Source organism: Bacillus rossius, chromosome 8 (genome assembly GCF_032445375.1).
Source record: "Bacillus rossius redtenbacheri isolate Brsri chromosome 8, Brsri_v3, whole genome shotgun sequence".
Lineage (NCBI taxonomy): Eukaryota > Metazoa > Arthropoda > Insecta > Phasmatodea > Bacillidae > Bacillus > Bacillus rossius.
In genome coordinates, this window is record NC_086336.1 from 53,742,815 (window position 1) to 53,768,282 (window position 25,468).

The 25,468-nt window shown below is 34.7% G+C and overlaps 1 protein-coding gene across 4 annotated transcripts in view; it reads left to right on the top strand.

Moving 5' to 3' along the window:
* LOC134534955 (uncharacterized) overlaps window positions 1-25,468 on the top strand; it is a 64,451-nt gene that overhangs the window by 31,138 nt on the left and 7,845 nt on the right. For all 4 annotated transcript variants that reach the window (XM_063373706.1, XM_063373705.1, XM_063373709.1 and 1 more), the window contains 5 exons: window positions 1,651-1,807; window positions 4,048-4,269; window positions 5,745-5,912; window positions 22,928-23,041; window positions 23,288-24,777. In XM_063373706.1, the coding sequence (XP_063229776.1) occupies window positions 1,651-1,807; window positions 4,048-4,269; window positions 5,745-5,912; window positions 22,928-23,041; window positions 23,288-24,777 (2,151 nt within the window). The remainder of the gene's footprint in view (window positions 1-1,650; window positions 1,808-4,047; window positions 4,270-5,744; window positions 5,913-22,927; window positions 23,042-23,287; window positions 24,778-25,468) is intronic.

The following is a 25,468-nucleotide window of genomic DNA, read 5'->3' on the forward strand; positions in this document are numbered from 1 at the left end:
TGTGTTTTGACAAAGTGCTTTGGGCTCAGAAAAGTCACCAAAAAACCAGCAATCTTTAATATTATTTTGTTTAAGTCACTTAACTATATTGTTCTTGATCATCTTTAAATTTATTAAATATTATGTGATATTTTAATAATAGTGCAGTTTATATTACAAACCACATTTTAAAGTAGTTTTTAGATAAAAACCTTTTATTTTGCCAAAAGGACGAAGATAAAATGAATGGAAATTTTTTTTTAGTATGTTTGTATAATTTTATATGTGAATGCTAAAGACAGGTAAAGGTAGGTTAAGAAAAGTCGCTAATTTTTATTATTTCTGAAACATAGTGACATCTGGTTGGTGCCGTTTTATAAATATAAATCAGTTAATTTATAACGTAACAATTTAACATTAAGAAAAGAAGGTAAAGGGAGTAGAGATACAGTTTTGTTGCATGTGGTGTTAGCCATTGCATGTAAGTTGACATAGGTTTGAATTTTTGTTTTTTATCTGAATGCAACCCTGTGTGGCATAAGGGTTTTTTAAATTAATGTTAAGAGTATATTTCCAGAAAACCAGTTTTGTAGGAGTGTCAAAATTTTTTTAACATGTATTTCTTTAGTGTTCTGGTATTCAAGGGAATGTGAAATGTACCTAAAGTACTAAGAAAACATTTTAGGCTCTATCCAGGTATCTTGCAGTCATGACTAATTTTCCCTATTTCTGTCTTTGTTTTGGTTAGGTTTGTAGATTGAAGTGTGTGTCTTTTTATTTCATAAAATATGACTCATTCGCAGAAAACTATTCTCAAGCGTGTACAAAAATCCTGCAAATTGTTCGTTTCAGTGTTTTTATGGATATAAACGCAACATTGTATTTTTCATAGCTTCGAAAACACATTAATAAATTAGCTTTTGTAATAATATTACTCATTTATAATAATTTTCCCACCTGCTCAACTATTTTTAGGTGTTTTCAAAAGTTACTTTTTCCATTACAAATATTAATCATCCCTACATTGTCAGGTAGGGTGAAATATGCATTTTGCCATAGAATATTGTGTATATCTGTGGGGATATTTTCATTACCAACAATGAAGTAATGTAGACATGACTAATAAAAACATTTGTGGCCATTCATGCATCCCTGCTGAATGCCAGGTGGATTTCAATCAGTGTTTGTAAATTTACAGTAATGAAATAATGCACAGAAAATGGTCACCCCCCTCCTTCACTCATTATATTAATAACATGCTATAGCAGACACTAAACATACATATATATTAATACATCGGACTAATTCATTGTAACAAAAAGAAAATGGTATTGGCAGTTTTTCCAAGTGATAATTTTTTTCCTAATTTCAAACTGCATTCCAAAATGTTACAGTATTACTAGAAATGTTGTCAGAATGTCATAGAATTATTTTTTTATCCAGTAAATTTGTATATTTTTGCATGAATCATTAGTAGCCTAGGAAAGTACCTCATTCGCTGTGTTTGGTTTGGCGATCAACATCATGTTATTAATTTCAGTTGTTCGCTCCAAACTGCATGCGATCAACTAACTTCATGCCATGTTTTCGCTTTGCTCTGCCAGAAGGAATTGAAATAAAGAAGCATTCATGAGCAAACAGTGTGACAACCTGTTTTGCTTTCATTTCCAGATTTTTTTACAACGCAGAAGGTTCGCACCTCAAGATGCATCCGAAGACGGTACTGAAGAACCATTTGTGTGCGGTGGAGTACGTTGACCCCAACAACCAGTCCAGGGATTGGTGTAGGGCTCGAATCAGGGAAGTCAACCCGGACGGAACTGCCCTGGTGAGTTATCGTGGCAACGGTCAATCTTAAGGCTTGTTCTCGCGTGTTGGGTCTATTATTTTATTTGTGGTCATTAATAGAGACCTTAAAAAGGAGAGATTATTTCGTAAAGTGGTCTTATTTTTTTTACAAAATTCGCAACAAAAAAGCAAGGTTATTTTATTTTTATGTGCGCTTTTGTTTTGATGACTTAGAATCTTGATCAAGAAATAAATGATACATTGTGTATAAATAACTTCACATTAATTCTGTTTCGTAAATGTCTTATACTTAGGGCCTGGAATTTTTCGCGATCGCGAATTTTGCGAAAATTCGCGCGAATTTCGCATGAAAACGCGAAAAGTAAGTACATTCGCGAAAACCACAACATTTCTATATTACACTGCGAATATATCCCCGAAAAGTACCATTACAGTAGAATCCCGCCGATGCAAGCCCCCTCTGATGCGTCCATTCCGTTTATATGACCGTTTTTTGAGAAAACATGAAAATTTGAGCAGAGAAAGTCGAAAATTTGAGTAAAATCGGCTGAAAAACAAGTCTGTTACACTTTGTTGGGCTCTATGTGTTCATGTTTATCTTGGCGAGAGCTGTACTGTAAGCAGCCAGGCATACAAAAACTACCACCCCTCTAGACTGGCCACGCGGCAGTGTCTAGACGAGCCTCCACTATCGCACGAAAAGCCGTCTCAGCTGTCATGTTATCTTACCCGCCCGGCGGCTTGACGTCATACGTGACGTGACGCGACGCTTACCTCTCCCATCCCCTGCTAATTCTTCAAGGCTCATCCCTCCCAGAGCCACAAACCATGTAAAAACAATTCCACCCCCCCCTGACTCCTTTTCCAACTAACATTTCAACACATTCCCTCCCTTATTTCAACCTTCTGCGTGAGAAACTGTCAGCGTGTTTTTTTTCTCTTTTTTTTTTACGCTGCGAAGGGACGTGGAAAAGATAATTGCTTGAGCTGTCAAAATAAACATCGCTGAGATAATTGCTTGAGCTGTCAAAATAAACATCGCTGACGGCAAGTGCAGGAGTGCATCCTGTCGGTCTGTCGCTGTGATTATCTACTCCAAAAACATGTCACAGCATTTCGGGATAGCATTGTTATTTCTTTCGTTTATAGCCGAATGTTTTCTACTTGATCCACACAAGGTTAAAGTATCCTTTAACCCAAGTCTTGTGTTTCAGCATAATTACCTTATTTTTACATAAGCCGTGTTCGTGTATGGTTTTGATGCTCAAAATTGATCTGGGGTATAGTTCACACTAAGTTTCTTCTCATTTGTGCGCTGGGGTTTGTTCAAGTGGCAACCCCGTGTTCCTCCACTCCATTAAATACGAGCATATCAGTATCAGAAACATGGGTTTTATTGTACTGACAATAGCACAGTGATGTGCAAATTTTGCAACTGTAAAGTTTCATGGGATAGAAAAGATTTCATTGACAAACACCTAAAGTCGGCTAAGCATGTGGCATTGGCAGCCAAAAAAAAAAAAAAAAGAAAAAAAGAAAATTTGTAGTTGCAAACATCTATAGCAACGTGTCTGTTTTGTGTAACTGTTTTGGATTTAATTGGCTGTTATTATGCATATTAGCCTATTCCTAGTATACATGGATTGTTTATTAAATATGTAAACTATTATATTCAATAACTGCACAATTTAGTCAACATTTAAAATACCGGTAAAATTTCCATTGCATAACGAAAATACCGACTTTAAACCACCGCTTTTCTAATTTGAAAGTACCGCTTTTTGCGTACTGAAAACACCGAAATTTTCCAGGCCCTACTTATACTGCATTGAAAACTTTAGGTACAGAAAATAAACCTAATATAAAATTAAGTCAACAAAATACAGCATAGTAAAACACTCAAACACTGATTTATTTAGGTATAGTTTAGCTGTAGTTACAAGAGCTTTCATGATACCACTTTCGTCAGTGTGGGCGTTTGAACAGGAAGTGGCAGGTATGAATAAAAAAATTGTGTTGCAGAAGAAAAGCCATTGTTCAGATTTCAAGGTAACTGCTAAATACAATTGTCTCTTAAAAGAGTTATTTTGCACTTGTATTAAAAATAAGTCGAAAAAATTTGGGGTCCATGTTTTACACGTGTGTATTTAATGCATTAGTGCAACGAAAGAATTGTTATTTGTTCCATGTGTGTTTACCCAGAGTTGTGATTATAACATGATCCCTGTAATTGTTGTACTCTTTTTTTTTTCCCCCCAGCTTTTCTTCATTGATTACGGTAGCAGATCAACAGTAAAAATTTCTGAACTGAAGTACCTGCACCAGAATTTTGGTGGCTATCCTGCGCAGGCCTTCAGAGGCACCCTGTACGGTGTGAAGCCACCACATGGGGAGACCTGGCCTGTAGAGAGTTGCAAAACTCTTTTGAAACTAGTTGCCTCAAAGGGCATACAAGCTGAAGTGGTGGAGGTGGATTACGAGGTACGGTTTTCTCGTTCATTTTGTGGTCGCTGCCGTTTTACCCTTACCATATGCTTAATAAGTCCAGGTTTGAAATGCCGAAGTTTCATTTCTATCACAGGTACTCAGTTACAAGTGCTCTCTTTTTTTTTTTTAATAACGACTCAAACTAAATGTTCATGGAATTGTAATTTTTTTTTTTAAAAGACAAACTGAGTTAATGGCGGTGAATTTCGCTTTATTCGGATTTTGCTCTGACTTCAGTGTTTGGCTGTGTATTGACTTTTGTTTTGCCGTTCACCTTGTAAAGTTGCCTGTATTGATTATGAATGGAGTGGTGCTGGCTATAAGTAGTCTTAATGTCCAAGATGGCAGTCTGGCTGAGCTGCCAGACGACATGCGGAGCTCCAGGTGTTAGCACGCCATTTTAAAAAGACTCAAAATTTCTGAACATTGTTTGCTTGCAAATACCATTTAAGAAACATTACACTTTCCTATATAAATTTTGTTTCATGATTTATTTTCTAAAACTTGTATTTTCTGGCAGAAATAATGTTGAAAACATGTATTTAATTTACTTATAGATTCAAAAATTTTGGCACTCGATATGTAAGTAGTATAATGTGGACATGTAGATAGCTTCTATTATTAATTTTCCTGTGATATAGGGTCACCACTTAAAGGCTCCTTAGAGACACATTGTTGACCCAAAATTGCATACCAGTTTAGTGCCTTGACATACAAGCAAAGAGGTGATTGATAGAGGCAAGATTATATGGTAAATAGCAATAAACCAAAATAACACCGCCAAACACTGATACGGAGGTCAATGCATATAATACCGAAATTCCGAAATGCAAAGAATGCAGTGAAAATTACTTGAAGGACCTTATTTTGTCTATTATAATATTGAATTCATTTCATCAAGCTTTATTTTAGGCTTTTATTTGAAAACTTAATTGATCATGTACTCAGTAAAAGAATATATGTTTATTTTCCAAAGTAAAGAGAGCAGTTGACAGTTAATACCATACACCACGCAGACATGGATAAATCCTTCAGAGAAACAACATAAGAAACTGTATAATTAAAATGAATGTGGGCTTTTCATTGCATATTGATTTTTTGATTCATATTAATAGTTTGAAAAATAAGAGAGTGACAAAAAGTAAGCATTTAATTTGAAAATATGTAGGCATTACATGTGTTTTAGTTAATAATGACTATAAAGATGAAAACCACTATTTATAATGACAAATTTTTTTTATAACACCTTAAAACGTTAAAACCTTAGCTCTAGTGATTCATGTAGAACCCAGTGTCGTCCTTGGAGCATTTTGCGTTAAGGATGAATAACAAGAAATATACCTGGGTAGTGAGTGACTGATGAATTATATTTTATGCAAAATTAAAAATTAATTAAAAAATGTTAACTTGTTTCCTTCAGCTTTGAGTAGAAATTGTACTTAAAGGCTAAATTTGTTTGTTTTTTGCAGAAGTTTTGGGTGTCTGTTCACATGGTGGATACAAATACAACGGAGGACATAATAATCAGCAGTGTGTTGGTGGAAAAAGGATTGGCTAAGTTTTCACTTTTTGAAGAAGAAATAGAAGAAGAAAAGAGTAAAGTACAAGAGGATAGACCAGAAGAAATTTCCTTCACGGTAAAGTCAATGTATACATATTTGGAGGAATTGTATTCAAATGATTTGTGAGGGTTCTCGGTAGTATTGATGTTTTCCTAAACGATTAGGTCTTATTTTTAGTTGATATTGACATTTTAATATTGTAAGGAATCCGTAAGAACTATTTTCGTACCTTCAAATTTGTTTTTGTCTAGAGAGTTAATGATACCTATGTGACATTTCATTCAGTTTTACTGTAGTATTAGTACTATCTTATTTTAGTGAAACGTGCATTTCAGATCTGTAGTATTGATTGCTAAATCTTCTGTGAAGATTTAATGTAATGTTTATGTGAAAAAGTGTATTGTGATAAAACTTTTGTTACTGATTTGTGATAGGTATAAGCATGTCATGTTTCATTTAGGACAAGCATGTGACAGTTTGCAACTGCAGTAGTGGTGCAGTGTAAGTGCAGTTTGTAAGAAATGCACATCACAATATAAATAAGTAAAAGAAAAGTAGGATTACTTTGAAATTTATACTACTATTATTTTATGCCATTCACATATGTGGTTATAATGGTAATTGCTACAAAAAAGTGTTCTTATAGAAAGAAAAAAAAATCTAGTAGACTATTTTTATTAAGATTTAGGTTACACATGAAAAGCTTAGTTGATTTTTCTTATTAGGTTTCTCAGTTTGCACTGAAAATGGTGTTTTCTACTTAGCTTAATGGTTCCAATACACACTGTTTTCAATTCCATTCTATCCATTGGTGTCTTAGCTCGTTGTTGCTACTCTCATTTCTGTAGTGGACCATGCGCTTTTCGTTTTATGACTACATGACTCGTGCAACTATTTCTACTTGATTTTGAAGCGGCGAAAATATCTTTTTTAGTAGTGAAATAGAATAACTAGAACTTGAGCTGTTCAGTCTGCTACCGCCACATATAAGATAGGTATACACCTATCCTTCACTTAGTACGTCTTCAGATTGCGCAGATTCATTTAGCGCGATGTTAATTTTACTATCCCAGTCTTGAATAGCACGTCTGTAAATTTCAGTTAGCACGAAATCTCAGCAGGAAAAAAAAAAAGTCGGGTACGAAGTTTGTTTCAACTTCTGTAAACAACAGATGTGCCGTCGTGCCGTACCGTTGTCGCCTGGCCACAGACCGGGATGTGAACTCACTCCAGCCAGTGGCAGGGAATTCACTCAGACAAAAGCAACGTCTGCCCATTCAGATGCCGGTAACTGTACGTTCTTGATCACTCATAATGCATCGTGTTCAAGTATTTGAGACAAAACTAGAAGTATTACGGCACGCAGATTGTCATGAAGGCCACGCTTATGTTGGTCGCACTCTAGTTTTAAGCAAGTCAACTGTGAGCAAAATCGTACGAAATAAGGACTCTTACCAAAAGATTATTTAATGTCTGATGCTGTTGGTTGTACTAGCAGGAATATATTTGACATTAGATACCGGAACAGAAATTAACAGATGATTCACATGGAAAAGGTTTTTAAATGAATTTTGCAATGAAAAAAATAATCATTGGCCTGACAGGATTGGTGTGGACCAGGTGGTGATACGTGAATAAGCACTTTAATTTTTGAAAAATAAAATATAATTATCCGGTCAGTAATTTCGGTTTCACTGTCAGTAAAGGATGGTTTGGAAAAGGATGCGACGCGAGTTGAAGGTCACGCCCAGGCGGGCAAGTCAGCCGGCCGACTGACGATAAAGTACATAACCATGTATCTCCCGTTACACTGTGTCGTATTTGTCATACAAAGTGCGATGGGGCGCATATAAAGATTAATGGTGTGACATATTTATAGTTGAGTGCTATATATTTATATTACGTAAAGTATATTTTTATACACAATTTTGGAACACATTAAATAAATTAGCCTTGTTATTTATGGAAACTAATGTTTCAGAATACGCAATTTCGAATAACACTAGCATTTTTAGGAACAAATTAGTCGTGCTATGTGAGGGATTGGTGTAGTTCAAACAGGCAATCTAACAACTTATTAAAAAATTGGATGGAGCTAGCATATATACCTCACACTTTTTGCTGAATTGATAGGCCTCAATATTCAATATCTTTGCTCAGGGACATTTTGCAGAGGAAGGGGAATTTTTTAATAAGTTTCTCTCTAACAAGAAATTAAGTCTGGTTTATGATTTACGAGAGTGAAACCAAAAGTGTTTTTTTTATTTATTTATATAATTAGCAACTAAAAATTTAAAGTAATAATTTTTATCAGTAACAAATAGGCTAAAGGGGAAAAAAAGTCTGTAAGAGGAGGGAATTCCCAAAAAAAAAAATAAGTTCTGGTTCTTAGAGCTATAATTATTTATTGTTTTACTTTAATGTTGAAAATAGAGTTCACGGTATTGGTGTTGAAACCGAACGCAATTGGAATCCTTGGTAGTGTTCATAATTTTAAAATTTTTTCTTAAATTAATCTTTAAAAAAAACTCATTATGATACTTTAAGTAATGTTCACTTTATAATTTTTTTTCCGTCCAATTTTCATTATTGAGGTCATTGAGCAATTACCATATTTACCTGCATATGGATCGCATAAATCTCCTGTTGTTGTTTAATAAGTATGTTATGAGTAAGTGTACATTTAGTTAAAATATCTCGGAAGTACCTGAAAAGCACCATGAATGACGCCATTGTGCTCATCTGTCCGGCCGGCTGCCGCGCCATTCGTCCAGTCACAGCTGGTGCCGGTGGGTGACGTGACTTTCTGGGCCGGCATTCAGCTGGAGGAGGGGGGGAATCTAAAAATAAACCAGCCAATTTGTGCATGTGCACGTTCTGCTAATGCATGTAGCCATGAAGCGGTGTTGACGGTTCTCCTTCCCTTCTACATACTTGTAAATGTCCGTGAACTGGCACACACTCCACGTTTTGGTTTTTTCTTTGCTTCTCGAAGTCAATTTATAAAAAACTTTCTGGGTGGGCTGTATTTTGGACTACAGCCGCGAGGGGTTTGTTTCATGTATTTCCACCGCGCTGAACGGGAATGTTTTTGTATGAAATAAACAAAAAATTTTATTGCTTTAATTTTTGACATGAATTCGATGAATGTCTTACTTGACGGTCGGGCGGCCACGCCAGAAAAATTGTGGCACCAGACTGCAACAAACTCGACCCATCGTTACAACCATTGGCTCTACTGACTCCGCATCAACATCAGAACCATCAGAAAGCACATCCACGTCCATTATCAAACAATTGTTGCATTCCCCGTCGTTCCTCGCGAGGTAGATGGCTGAAGCTCGCTCAAGCGCAAATTTCACACCTCTCTTGGGGGCTCGTTTTGCGCCACTGACTCATTTCTCTCTGCTAATTTTTGCTTCATTCGATACCTGTGACACTTCTCTGTGCTTTTAATTGCTTCTGCTCAGGCGATTTCGGTTGTTCTCTTTCTTTTCTCCAACATGACCTGGTTTTGCTTAGGCATTTTGTAAACCAAAGTTAGTAACTTCAAAGTTATTTCACTCAACTAGCACCACTCGGTGCTCACTCACGAGCAACGTAAAGTTCAAATCACGCAAATCGGTCCATTACTGTCGCAGTCACAGTTCTCACTGACTGCAGTCCGGTGCTCTCCACCATCGCTCGTTATGTCATCACTGCAAATATTAAAAGGGTGAGCCGTTAGCAACGACCACAAGCAAAGACTGCTCTACTAAGATATATTTACTTCAGATCTGTAGCTTTCATAGTTTACGAGATTTAAGCTGTGACGAATCCTCGGCTGAAATGACACCCAAACCGTAATTAAAGACATTCACGTTCCTGTCAGAAATTCATGTCAAAAATGTTGAGAAAGTTATTTATACAGAGGCCATGGCCGTGGCAAATTTATTTTCCAGTTTTAATGATTTGTGTTGTATTGTGTAATGACCTCTCTATCATTGAGATGTTAAAATATAATTACTCAATACCTTTGGCAATGTGCCGTGAACAAAAAAATTGAGAACTATAAATGTCTTAAAATTGGAATTATGGAATGTTTTTGACAACATTCAGTCCCTGAAAGTTAACTTTGTAGTTCATGTTTTCCAGCACAATTTGGATTATTGTGCTTGACAACATTTAATGAAGCTTCTTTTAGGTCTAAAATTAAATTTTCACGTATCTCATTTTGAGTGCCATTACTTTCTACGTGTGCTGAGATTATCGAAATGTAAATCGTCAATCTTGATCCTAATTTACTGGAAATTAGTTGAGTTTTTCAAATGATTTTAATTCCGTGTCGTGTAGATCATACTTGAAAATTTCTGAATTCTTTTAGCAATTGGGGGGTATTAATAAAATTGTATTTTCAGGTTGTAGTTTCTCATAAATCAATAAACCTTGAGTATATTTGTATGTGTTGCAGAAACTTTGATTAAGTGGCAGACAATTTAAATCTTTTCATTTTTATTTAATGTGAGAAGTTTTGTTACTGTAAATAATTGATTTTTAGCATCAGATAAGAGAAAGGGTAAAGCATTTTTGAATCATCAAGTTTTCCCAACATCTTAGATTCATGAATTGTTTTGCAAAGCATGACTTGTGTTTTTCACTAATGTTATTTTTTGAATAACTTTTAAATGTTTATTATTGCTTCTATAATAATTGTTTTTGAAAAATGATGTAAAAGGCTAAAACAAATTGATATTATGTATGTTAACAGAATTTATGCTGTTAATATTTAACACACTATGAGTAGTTTATTTGTCATTTGTGTTTTTGTATTCATTAAATGGCGATGTATTGTTAACTCATGTAACAAACTATGTTTGTTTAAATAAATACAATTTTCATCTAAAACTGTTGGTTTTTCTTTCTGTTTGTTTTGTGTGCTATTATGGCACATATTTCATTTACACTCTCACGTACTCTTATTACTTCTGTACAACGAATGGTAAAAGTGTTTCGTTTATTGACACGTCTTTTTAGAAAACTTGATACAGTTTCGTGAAATTAAAAAATTCTCAATACATCGCCTGTCTAAGAGTACAAAACCACAATGAATGTTCTGCAGATTTTTGTTTGGTGAATTAATTTTCCCCATGAATTCAACATAATAGTGTTTGATGAGTTTTAATTTTAACCTTCATAATCTGTTTTGAAGGTAATTGGATACAGCTTTTATTTGGAATTGTCAGTTTGGTGAAGTCTGAAAGCTATTTGTGCCATGTTGCAGTGAATCACTAGAACATACATAGAACTTTAGGCATAAATACGTGTAAACTTCAGTCTTACTTTTAAATTAACAAACAACAATTTTACTGTTTCTAAATCATTATTGCTTTGGTTATTTATCTTGTCCACACAGTCATTCAACATATTGACTGGCCATAATGCAGGAAAACTGGAGAAAGAATCAGCTATAGCCTATGGCAAGAACCGTTCTGTCATTTACGTATAATGATTTTGGGAAACATTGAAAAACACAAAACTAAAACTGCTGAAGTTGGATTTGAACTATAGTACTTATGAATGTAAATTTGGTGTTTTTTATTGTGCTACCTCATTCAACACTGAAGAAAATGAAGATAATACTATAATTATAACCAGGCAAAGTCCATGCACATTTGTTTTCCATCCCAAAATGTACTGATATCAAGAGAAGATTTTGTATAAAATTTATTTCCCACTTTAGAATTTAAAACATGGCTATTTGATGAGCGAGAGTTGTCTCGTCTAATTTTATGCACTTTTTTTCAATCTTCTCACTATTGCTCAGAGTTTTAACACACACTTAATACCTAATGAAACTATACATACATGATTGTAATTTTAACCTGCAATACTATTTAAATAACATTGTTGAACATTGTATCAATGTGTATTATTTTTTTAATGTTGCAAACTTATAGAAAAAACAAGTGTTAAACTTACAATCGATTTTAGCTTAACTAACTAATTTTGTTTCTTAACCTTTTCTGTCTATTCATCCATTTTAGTGTTCAATTTATTAGCCGATTGATAAATTGGGTTATACATACAGTAAACTCGCGATTATCTGGGTGCGGGTTATATAGTTTGCGGGTTAACCATGCCAAATTTCCATAAACTTTAATAACAAAAATAATTTATGGATTTTATTTCTGTGCGTGCACAATGGAAATGGCACTTGTGTAACATTAAATACAATGCAATGAATTAATAATGCAATGAATTAACAATGTGACGTAACATCAAACAATACTATGCTCTTCCCTCAATAGTTAGTCACTTCCTTCATTGTATATTTATTTCCGATGACGCGTGAGTTTCATCCGACTTTTATATTCCGCCATCTTGCATGTCAGAATAGCTTTCAAGAGGAAAGCCAGAAGCTTTCAGGGCTAGTTTACCTCGTACCTACTAGGAAGTGCTAGTTGCAAATCATGGCAGAAAAAGCATCTAGTAAATAACAGTGCGAGGAATTACATTAACAGGTTAAATAGTCTTTCTAATAATAGACAATGTTAAGTTTATCCTTTTTAAAATCTTATTATAACTTAAAATATATCTCCTACTAGCAGACCCGGCCACGTGTTGCTGTGGCATTTTACTGAAAATAAAAAATTCAATCAAAATGAGAAAATAAAAAGCAAGCACTTAATACATAGATATTTTTGTTATTTTTATAAACTTAGATTATAAAATTTGCAGGAAAGGTAGAATTAATTAACACTTACAAATTTTTTAACATGAAATAAAATTTGATGAACTCTGATTCTCTAGCTAATATTATTTGTTTTATTATTATATCTGTAGATTGACAGCTGAAGATAGATATCAATAATTGTAAACACGTGAGAATAAAATCAAAAATAATACAAAAAAGTGAGGTTACGTAGTACATTGATCAACGAAAATGTACACAACATGGAGAAAAATAAAATTAGAATTGAAATGTAGCGCTATCTACGAGATATTTATGTCAGACAGTACAACAGTTGTCTGTAAAAAACTGATTTAAGGCGCCATCTGTTTCAGACTTATGAAACTTACGATTAATAACACCAATCAACATTGATAATCAGTTTATTTTTAATTATAGATTATTAAGACCATTAATCGAAATAAAAACTATCCTATCTTTCAAGTTGGAAAAAATTACACATAAATGGCAATTTTCATTTAAATTGGTTGACTTGGTGAAGAGTTCACTGGAAACAAACATCAGGACACTGGCTTGATGTAAGTTTTTGGACATACGCCATTGCTAAGAACTTTTTCTGTTGAAGAAAAACTAATAAATAAAATAAATAAATAAAAATAAAAATACTCAAAAAAAGATACAAAAAACACACAAAATTAAGCAAACAATTGCTGTTGTCAACAAGGATATGAACACCACAAAATATTCCGAACCAGGAATATGGTCAGCAAACAAAGAAAAAACAAAGAAAAATGTACTAAGAGAGAGTTCTCTTAGTACATTTTTCTTTGTTTTTTCTTTGTTTGCTGACCATATTCCTGGTTCGGAATATTTTGTGGTGTTCATATCCTTGTTGACAACAGCAATTGTTTGCTTAATTTTGTGTGTTTTTTGTATCTTTTTTTGAGTATTTTTATTTTTATTTATTTATTTTATTTATTAGTTTTTCTTCAACAGAAAAAGTTCTTAGCAATGGCGTATGTCCAAAAACTTACATCAAGTCATGCACTCCCATTGCACAAATCTTTTAAAGATAACATCAGGACACTGGATTTATATATATCTCCTATATCAAAAACATTATTATTTTGTAACTCAAAAATGTTGGTAGTGCCTTCATAGGAATGTTATACCCAAGCCTTAATAAGTAAACAATGTAGTACGTGAATTGTTAAATATAATTTTAGGTGTTTTAATCTCAGAATGTTATTTAATAGTTATTTTAATGTACGTCTAATGTATTTAGATATACGTATATTTGTACTGTATGATAATGTTCATGAAAGTAGTGTCTTGATTAAAATGGTAGTCAGCAAGCACACTCACCTGATTGGAAAATGAATTATATTGATATAAATTCTCTTCTTATTGAAAAAAAAAAATGCATTTGACAAGTGCTGTTTTGATTAGTGCTCTCCTTTACTGGAACAAATTAGGGTGTTACAGTGTCGGTCTATAAAGTCGGGATAAAAGTATATTTAATAGCTTTGTATTACTTTGTTTTAACCGTGTTTTTTGGATCCCCTGCTAGTCATGACCCCGGATAATCGGGATTCTACTGTACTTTGAAAATGCAGGTCATGGTGTACATTCTAGGTGACATCATCCTTGTTAGGGGTCGTCCATTAATCACGTGATATTTTTTTAGCAAATTTTTAACCCCCCCCCTCCCCCTAGTGATTTGTGGTGAGGTCTCAGACTACCCCCCCCCCTCCCCCCCCCCCCCAATAAATCATGTGTATTTTTTTGCTACAAAATATTTTTAAAAATTTCAGAATATTATCTTTAAATATAGGTATAATCTAATTTAATTCTGGAAAATTAAGCACAGTGATAAAAATGTCCACACACACATTAAGGTTGCAGGTTTATTCTCACTGGCATAAAAATAATAAAGGAAAGGCTTATATGTGATATACGCATGTATTCGGCGCCAAAATCACAGTCATACTGGCGACTGGCAAGCCGAGCCGGGTGGTTCATGTTGCGGTGGGCGGGGATATTGTTGACTGGCTACGGCGAGTCAAGGTCACGCGTCCCTTTTCGGTTTAGTAGAAATCGCGTGAAAAAATAAATACACGTGATATCTCTCTACACCCCCCCTCCCCCTTGTGATTATTTGTGATTTTTCCCGACAACCCCCCCCCCCCCCCCCCCCTTTTTTTGAGCCTCACGTGATAAATGGACGATCCCTTACTGCTATGATAGTAAATTTTATTGTGGTTATTATTCATATTCAAATATAGTTTTTACATGTAATATTATATTTTTATTTTTTTTATTTTGTGAAAAATAAAAAAAAGCAAGATTTTAGGTAAGGAAATGATAAAAGTGTAATTGAAAGGGTTAAAACTGGGTGGTAGTATTAACTTGAGAGTTGTCAATAGGAAGTTACAAGTTTTACTAATTTATGGATTATGGATAGCAAATATGCAGCAAGTTTCTAGGAATAAAGTTTGACAATATCGCGAATATTCTGCACAAAAAGAGCATGTGTGCATCTTTTTGAGAACAAAACTTTTCAAAGAGAATTAAGACTATGTGAATATTTTGCATACTGAAACCAAAATTGCGAAATGTGAGCATTCACTGTGATGTATTCAAGTGCAGATAAGATATTAGTTGTTGGCTACATCAGAGGATATTTTCATTTTATTTGTATTTTTTTTGCATATAAGTTAGGATAATGTAAAATAATGGGTTTTCTTTTGTGTTAACATCAGGTGGTCCAGTTATTTGCAGTTTTTTTTTCTTTCTAATATCAGTGCATCTACATATCTAAAGTCATGAAACTGTAACACAGTGAAGAAGTACTGGTAACAAAGTCACTAAAAAATCCTGAAATAAACTTTTAATATGCTGGTATTCAACAAATTTTTTAAGTTATTCTTCTTTAGGTGCATTATGAAAAAAAAAACAATGCGAGTGAATTTTTTACAATGTGCAGGCACCATGCAACAAAATTTTCACAAAGTAAAAGCTACATACAAATAAAAATTATATATGTACTTTTTAATCATATACTTTAGTGATTGATATTGAATACTGGTTCATATAATTAAGAACAATTAATATTGTGAATATTAGTGATAGAATATGTGCTCATAAACGTTTTCAAGTGTGTTTATATAATTGAGGTTATGTTCCCGTATCTATAATTTATATGCATTATAAGTTATTACATTATTATTTAATAAAGAATTAAAATAATAAATTAGAATAATCATTCAGGATATCTATTGATTTCCATTTTTAATTATCTTGATTATTATTTTACTAAAAAATAATTTTATGCACATGTTCATATTAATATTGAATAATGAGTATCTATTTAATTTTTTTTTAATTTGAGGGAATTTACATTTTATACCAACCGTATTTATAGTATCACTATAGTCTTTTAATTATATTATTTTTGTTAGTTATTTGCATGCAAAATTAAAGTTAGATTTGTATGATGCCAAATTACATCTAACGTACGTGCATAAGTATACACACCCATTTTTTAATTTCCAGCAGCCTTATGTACTTGCTTTTTTCTTTCTTTCTCTCTGATGCCTTACTTCAGTTTATAGTTGCTTATAAATGCTTGAGACTGTCTACTTGAATCATGTGGAAATGTATCCACCCAAATGCCAGGCAAGGATTTTTCTCTAGCCTAGAGCATAGAAAATTCAAATTCATTTTGCTTTGGGGCATCATTATGTAATTCACATTGTTAATATTTTTTTTCCTGCTTGTAACTTATGGGAATGCTAAGCTGTATCACAGATGAATTATTTGAATACAATTAAATCAGTATGCAGAGTATTAACAACACACAACCTGTATAAGCTGCCATGTTGTTTTTTTTCCATAGAAAAGAGAGAGTTTTTTCTGAATGTTATAAATATGTCATGAATACAACGTATAAGAGGTGAGATGAAAACTTAATACAAATCAGTGTGTCATTTTTTATAGTTATTTCAAATAAACTATTTTTTGCAGAAGTGTTGCAGTCTTGCTGTGTCTTTATATCTATGAAAAGTGCTAGTGAAAATAAACAAATGCTGGTTGTAATGTATAAATAAAATCAATATTCAACATTGTTTATTCAAGTGTTTTGCGTAGGTAGGTACACAAAAAAAAAAACTTTGTCAAGATTTACGTGTGTTTTATGTTAAAGTATTAATATGGCGAAGAATGAAAGTGAAGTTAGAATTATCAACAATACTCTCCAGGCTTCATTTCAAATATTTGTGTTTTGGTGTCTGTACATATTTACACAAAATAATTTCATCAAATTACCATATAATTAGACTGAAAAATATTTTTCTTCTGATTAAAATAGCGATTTTTTTTTTTTCGTTTGGGTAAGTAAAGTATACAAATGTCCCTGTGTTTTAAAAAAATGTTGAAATAACAAGGTTCTGAAATTGGTTCAACAGGTATTTGTAGACATTCTATGTATTGTGATGGTAAAGAATGGGTATAAACTTTTAGTCAAGTAAATGTGCAAGGATTAGAAAATGGAACAACAACTTGAAGCTTTCAAAATAAAAAAATATTAGTGTTGTCTGGATTATTTTCATCAATTTTTTAAAAGTGTTCAGCAGGGAATGTAAAACAGCTGTGTCACTTCACGACTTAAATGACCGTGGGTGACGCTCTCAGGCAGTGATGTCACCCCTATGGCTTCTGGGCATTTTCCCCTCCAAATGCTGTTAAAACTTGAAATCTCTGCACATGATTTCAATAATCATGCCATGCTTCCTCATACAAAAATATATTTATGGGTAAATATGTAGTTGGGCGGTATTTGTGAAAAAAAATGTTAAAAATCCAAAAATACTTTTATTCTATGCTCTTCAACTTCCTCTTTTCATTAAACCCGGCGGAGATAAGAAATTCCAAATACTTTAGGAGATATCGCCATTCTTATTTTGCAATACAAGACCTGTGCAATCATTCGACCGTTGCAATTCTTTTATTTTGCCGTGTGTTCGTGTATGCCTAATTAATTAAAATGGTCGATTAGGTCAGGTCAGTTACATTATAAATACTTTTAAACTAAGCGGACATTAAAAATAATGTGAATTAATTTTAATGGTGATTTAGTTTTAAAGTATTTATAATGTAACTGACATGACCAAACAAACCGGGACAAAGGATGAACAGTAGGAACTCACATAATTTTTTTTTACTTATTACTTGCGCAACAATATCAAAATAACAAATAAAGCATTAAAGTTTGAAATGTTAAACTCACCTAAGTTAGAGTAGGGTGCAATTCCTTTGCCATTAGTAGAAAATGATGTAGTCGTTCACCTACGTTGCGAAAAAAAAATTCATACTCGTAAACAAGAAACAATGGAAATGCCGCATGAATGCACAGGTATTGTGATGAAAATTAAAAAATTTGATATCTCCTAAAGTATTTGGAATTTCTTATCCCCGCCGGGTTTAATGAAAAGAGGAAGTTAAAGAGCATATAATAAAAGTATTTTCGGATTTTTAACATTTTTTTTCGCAAATACCGCCCAACTATATATGTATTTACCTATTTATGTAATTTTATATTTTAAGTTTTTCTTAGATTCCTTCTCACACAGTTGACACTAACAGAAACTGATCAAAACACTAAAAGGCAAAGGCTTATGGGCGGCCCAGACAATGACGATAATGATTTAAGAAGCCAGCTTAGATGGATGAATCTTAGTAATTTAATGATTCTTAAACCTTTGACAGAGAAATTAGAGTTTCATGGTTCTTAGAATGATTATAAAAACCATGATTAAAACGTGGCCCAGTATGGGCGTTCGACAATGTTATTATAGTCCTCGCTTTTTTGTAATAAATAATATTGAAGGCAATATTGAAATATTTGTTTAAAAAAATACACAGCCCTTAGGAAAAATTGACTCGGCCGACTTTTTTATTACTAAAAGAGGAGGGGGGGGGGGGAATGATGCACTCATGATCGACTTAGGTTTGCAGTCCAGTGTTCAAACAGTCCTGTTTTTTGCGACATAAACATGCCAAGTACGAGGGATATTCGTAAAGTAAGCTCCATTTGGTCATTAAAAAAAATTAAACTTTAAAGAAAAAAAAATTTTTTAATTGACAGTTGTAAGTTTTAGTTTGCTACATATCTACTTCACATTTTCACATAACCATAAACTAGAGCTATCCTTGATTCTTTTTTTTTCTTTTCTTTGCATAAATTCTATGAAATAAATTTGTTAAGAATTACAAAATAATTTTAGTTAAATGCTATACACTTGGACAATGTAATGCAGTTGTGTAAGTTTTAAAAATAATAAAATTGTTCTCAAATAAATTAATTATAGGGTATCAACTTCACCCCAGCTGTTGGGGTTACTTTGATACCCCTTCTAAAAATGCACAGAACTAATTGTAAGGACAGTATATTTTTTAATCTCACTCCATAGTTAATTCTGCCAAGCATTTTTCATACTACAAGAGGTTCAGTGCGTTAGTTCATGGGGTGACTTTGATACCCTTGGTAAGACTGGCTCTTGATACAAATTTTTATACAAATAAATAAATAATTTTGCATTTGTTATATATTTATACATACTTTTAGGTAGTTTTAGTTCCAATGAATTAATGCTAACATCCACATGTGAACCATGTAATTTATTATGGCTTGATAACAGACATAAACAAAACCTACTAGCCTTAGTGACCAAATAACCTGCTTTCATACAAACATTTCACTAACCTACGTCATTTTCTACAGATTCAAAACTTCATTTGCCTTTGTCAATTGAATTTAGTCCCATTACACTGTATTCATTTTCCTTGCATTCTTGTATGACTGAAACTTATTGAAAAGTAACACTTTTTATTTTCCCAGTTATTACTTTTACAAGCACGAACTTTCCAACTGGCAGCTCTTTAAGGTTGGGCGTCTTCTGACTCGACAAAATCACTCGACTTTGTATTATACATATCTACCACTATATCTTCATTGTCACTCTCACTGGGCATTTCACTAGGAATGCATATACTTTTTCTTGTCACTTCATTAATTTTCTTCCTTCTGCCGCATATACCTTTGTCTGCATGGCCGTACTTATGTTCACAAAGAAATTCTTTTAACGAATTGTTAACTGCAAAATTAACTTCTGCAGGGTCTTTGCTGTTTTATGGCCGTATGTTTAAAACTTTATCTGCATTGACTGGTACTATCACAGTAGCTTCAAATCCACTAATGAGATTTCTTTTACACTGCACCTCCATTTTGTCCTTCACTCTGTCCATTTTTTCAAGAGTCGGTGTTGAAAGAGAAGGGGAAACTGATCTTGGAACAGCTTGCTGCTTTGGGTTTCTTGTTTTCCAACTTGTCAAGTTATATCTCTGCGCACTCCTCATGGGTTGGAAAAATGAGACATCGAGGGTTTGACAAATATGTGTTGAGTTTGGTGGAAGAAGCACAAATGCCACATTCTCTTCAGCACATGTTGACAGAACTTCATCAGTAATGTGAGAACATAAATTGTCCCCGATCAATACTTTTCGGCTTTTGAGTCTTTTAGCATGTGGGAGAAAGACCAAATGAAACCAGTCATTGAAGCACTGAGCTTCCATCCAGCCATAACTTGTTTGGTTGTAACGGGTTCCCCTACTGCAACAAAGTTCAGAGCAACAATGACTGCCGTTTGGTCCCCCCTGAGTCCAGGTATCCCACAAATGCTCACTGCGGTACACAACATACGGTGGCAGAAGTATCCCCGATGCGGAACCACAAATCATGATGGTATTTGATGATTTGCTATGGTTCGTTTTTTTTTTTTTTTTTTTCAGGATATTTAACACCTCTTTGTTCAAAGTAACAATTTCTTCCCTGGGTCATCTGTCAAATTACTTTCATCATAACTGAATGTGTGTGTGTAGGTGGCACATTTTCAACGGTGTTTGTCAAATTTTGAAAGTACTCTTTCACAGGTTCTCTAGAAAGATTTTTTTCTTGCTTGTGAAATGTTTGGTGAAAAAATCCACTGTGAAAGTTGGTTCCTGTGGCGTTTCACAAAACTTCAGATCCAGTCAGGACCTGGTGTGTTCTTAAATTTTGTTATGGTCATTCTTTTTTTTACCCAAATAGCTTTTACTGAACATTTGGATATCATTAATAAGGGGAAACCCCAGTCCCCACATTTCTGCACAGCCCCCACAATACACTTTTCTTCCACTTCTGAAACTACAGTTTGTCCTCCTGGCTTGTAAATGTGTTTACCGTGGAACCTGTTGTCCAGTGTGCCATATGGTATAGTATACTGTTGGGAAGCTTTCTTGATGGACAAGTTTGCATTTGCTATGTTCTGAACAGCTTCTTTTATAGTTCACCTAAACAAAAGACTGCACCCATAAAATATTTCTAATGTACACTATATCAAAGTCACCACAAAAATGCTATCAATGCCACATCATTGAAGTTAAATATTTATAACTTCAATTGATTTAGTTTAAACAAATCACTTTTATAGCATGTAGCTAAGAAAGTTCAAAATATTTATAACCAACATATATTTTTAAAATTTCAATCAGTAACCTTGGAATGTTAAAGTTTGAAGGTCAAATCATTCTTCACAACATAATTTCTAATGAATTTATTTGATTTAGCTAGCATACACATGTTCTGTTCAATAGCAACAGCCATCTTGCAAATCTTAAAGCATCAGAACTTCAGAAGTACCAACAACACTTTCCAAAATTTTTTATTTGGTTTAGAAAATTAACTACACCTGTTACAAATGTTACAAAGTGGTAGTGTACAGTTATCAAAGTCACCCCTTGAGTTCAAACTGACTGTAATTGCCATTCACTTCCAAGCACTTTCGCAAAGCTGCATCAGTTTTTTTTAACCCCTCTGCATAGAAGTTTGCCGCCTGGAAATTAAACCAGTTGGAAATCATAATTTTGTAATTTTTTCTGTAATTGTTGACCCACGATTCATTAAATCAATCAAAGTGATGCCCTTTTCGTCCCAAAAAAAAATGGTAGCTATCAATTTTTGACTGTAGTGCGGAGATTGTTTAAACTTTTTCCCGCAGATGTTTACTAAGCGCCTGTACTTAGGCTTCACTCATTGGGTATTCAAGTCCATGATGCATGTGGCGGAGGCGTCCATTCCATTCCCAGGCGGCAAACTTCTATGCAGAGGGGATAAAGAACTGGTGTAGCGTTTCAAAAAATGTTTGGAACTGAATGGCGATTATGGGAAAATGCTAAGTATATATGTAATAAACTAAAACTGTCAATAAAATATTTTTCTCAAGAGTATTTTTTTTAATGACCAAACGGAGCTTACCTTATGAATATCCCTCGTACTAGTGGTGAATAGGGGGAAGAAAAGAAGGCTGAGGGTGCATGCTTACATCAGACTGAAGAAAGACCTCACTACTATGCTTTTTGGTCCAGTTGGAAACTGCAAATTTTTTTTTGCTTTACTTATTTAATTATATTAGCATTGCTTTTTTACTGACTTGCTATAACTTACTTTAAATTGTTACACATGCAAACAAATATTACTGGCAGAATAGTTAGTTGGATTTCACTCAAAAATGGGCTGCTGCTGTGACATCACATGGCAAAACTAAGTGTCATATTTAGGAGTTATTTTATTAGGTTGTCATGACTGTACTGTTTTTCCAGGCCACACATTGCAAGCTCTGATATCATCTACATATCCTTTGTGTAGAAAAAAAATATTTGTTCCGAACCCTTAAAGTAGTTTGTACTGTAACATCAACATTGAAGAAAAAACTTTTTTTATCAGCAGGAAGGATTAAATTTTTTGATTGGTCGCCATAGTTGGAAAGCGGCTGCTGTAAATACTGTGTTTCCTGGCATATTTGCAAGTTTGGAGAGCTTAACGCTGCTTCTCATCTCATACGGCAGGTCATCTTATGTGATGGTACTTAATGTCAGCATTACATGGAAGAGGCTCGGAAGAAACTATTTTTAGAATGAATTGACTACCTTTAGTATCCACACATACAACTTCAGTGTGTTGATGTTCTTTGTCTGTGATACTATACTGTTTTATGCTTATGCACTTTTTTTCTAATTAAAATTAGAAAGTAATATAATTGAAACTAACCCCTTTCTTTTTTTTTTATATAAAACTGCTGCTTGCTTGGGATTAGAAATTTATTTTCCATTTTTAATTACTTAAAATCTAGACCTGTCTTAATACCTAAAAAATAACGGTATAATTTTAAAATTATTAATTTTACATATCTTGGTTCAATTATAGGTACATATATCAATACTTTAAAAATAAATAAAAATAAAAATGAATAGGCTTAGGTCTAGGAGTGAATTGGCATAACATTCATGGGGCCAAACTATTTTCTTATCTCGAAAATCCTTACAGGACTGGAAAAGTGAAGATCTGGTGGAAGAAGAACCATGTCAAAAGCCTGAAGTATTTTCCAGTGTTGATCAGGCAGAATCGTTCGTTCAGTACCCAGTCCTTCAGAACTCTAAGGTAAACTATTTACTATGAAGAAGATGGCCCTAACTGCAAACTTGTTTTTGTATGAAAATTATTTTCTCTGCCTATACCACTCAGTGGCCAGTATACATATTTATTTCTCTCTTGTGTATTATAAGTTGCATTCTTGTAAGTTTTTATGGGATTAGTCTGTGTTTTATTAATTTGTTCACAGTAAAGTTGTTTTGTAATTTTATGAGAGTATATTAAACTATGTTCTTTGCTCCGATATTTTGACAGGACTCTGAAAGTGATGATTTGAAAGAACTTGAAGTTCCTAGTTTACCTCCTGAAGTTTTCTTACGAGTTGAGCAATCTGCAGTCCAGTTACCCTTGCTGGAGAACGTCAAGGTGGCCAGCGGCACACAATCGCCAGTGAGCATGAGCAACTTGCCGTGCACACCGCCTCCTTCAGCTTCAGCGCCTGCGATGAATGTTTTCGATCACCAGTTTGCCGCGGCCCAATACGGCCACCAGACGTTGCCCCCTGCGCAAGTGTGGTACAATAACCAGTTGCCAGTACAGCAACAGCAGCCAAACTTCATGAATGGCAACTGGCAGTACATGACGAACAACTGGCCTCCGATGACCATTCAGAAGAAGCCGCCCCCTGGGTTTATCGCCCTGGAGCACTTTAACCAAACTTTTCGAATGCAGGCACCAGGACTTGTACCTCAAGCCTATCAGATGAACTTCAACCAGCCTCAGAGGTCCACCATGGACTTCGTGCACTCCCAAATGCCACAGATGAACTATGGTTGTGCCCCCCAGTTGCCCCAGATGGGCATTGGCCACCCACCGCCACACATGAACTTCTCCCCACAGATCTCCCAAGCACAGCTGCAGCAGAATGTCATGGAATTCTTCATGATGACACAGGCCGCCCAATCGGGGCAGTCTCGGGTCGTCAATTCGCCGAGTGTTCCGGTCAGCCCGTGGTGGACGAACCCCAGCGCAGTGTACAACCCGCCCCCGATTGCCAGCAGCTCTTCTCAGGCCTTCTCGATCTCTGAGCTGCCCCCATCGCCAGCCCGGACGCCCACTGCTCAGTCCGACTCCCACAGCGAAAACTCGTCAAGACCAGACTCTCAGGACATTTCGGTGCAGACCATTGACGATTCGGAGGAGGCATCCAATTTCCAAATATCAGCACCGAATGCTAATGCTGAAGTGTTGAAATTTTCCGAACTCTGTGCTGTAGCTTCCGAAAAGACTTCCCTAACGACTGACGCTACAAAAACTTTTACTATGCCTCTGGCAACTTTAGCCAAAGCCATGTCGCAGGGTGATTCTTCAAGGACTTTTGAATCTGGTGATGCATGTGAACCACAAGGGGATCAAGAAACTGCTATAAGCTCTGCACGCTATGATGAGACTGCTGTTAACTCTGCCCACTATGATGCGACTGCTAGTAGCTCTGTGCTATATGATGAGACTACTGGTAGCTCTTTGCAATGTGATGAGACTGCTGGTAGCTCTGCGCACTATGATGAGACTGCTGGTAGCACTGCCCGGTATGATGAGACTGGTGGTAGTTCTACGTGCTATGAGGAGACAGCTGGTAGCACTGCCCGCAATGATGAGACTGGTGGTAGTTCTACGTGCTATGAGGAGACAGCTGGTAACTTGGCACTGTGTGATGAGTTACTTCAACTGGATCTGGATGCACTAGAAGCACTGTTGGTTGACGGGAGTTCCAGAGATGCCGATGTTTGTTCATTTATCTACAGGTAATCATCATTACTCTTATTACTTTATAGAGTTTGTTTCTTTTGGCGTCTCATTGTTATTGGCATGGGCGCATATCCCAGGGGGCCAGTCAGGCCCCCTCCCCCCATTCCCACCTCACTGAGGTGGCTCGCTTGCACTTGCATCATCGTAACTGTGGAACGGGTTTGATAAACTTAAATGTCAAAACTATGTTTCATGAAAAATGAATGTCCTGTATATTTTAAAGTTTTATGCTTATTTCATGAATATGAGCAGTATAAAACATACAAGCACCCTATACAGAGATGACTTGTGTCAGTTGAAACCCAACACCCAAAACTCACCCCTCCCCCCTGCAAATTTCCTCCCTCTTCCACCCCCTTGGTGAATCCTTCAGATTTGCACCCCTGTTATTGGCAATCAGTTTTATTCTGAAGTTGGCAGAGTGCTAAGTTATACAGCCAACAAAGTGTCTGTTAAATATAATAAATCCTAACTTTAAAATATGTATTAATTTATTTAATGTTAAGTAGGCCTAATTATTCTGCTTTTGGTTGGTTCACTTATCAAATCGAGTCCACACTAATTATAAAGTAAGTTGTTTGTTATAAAAAGTCTTTATCCAGTAAATATTTCTGGAAAAAGTGATAAGCACATAGATAAAACTAAGTTAAAACATTGTTGTCCAGTTTTCTTTCTGATTCAGTATCA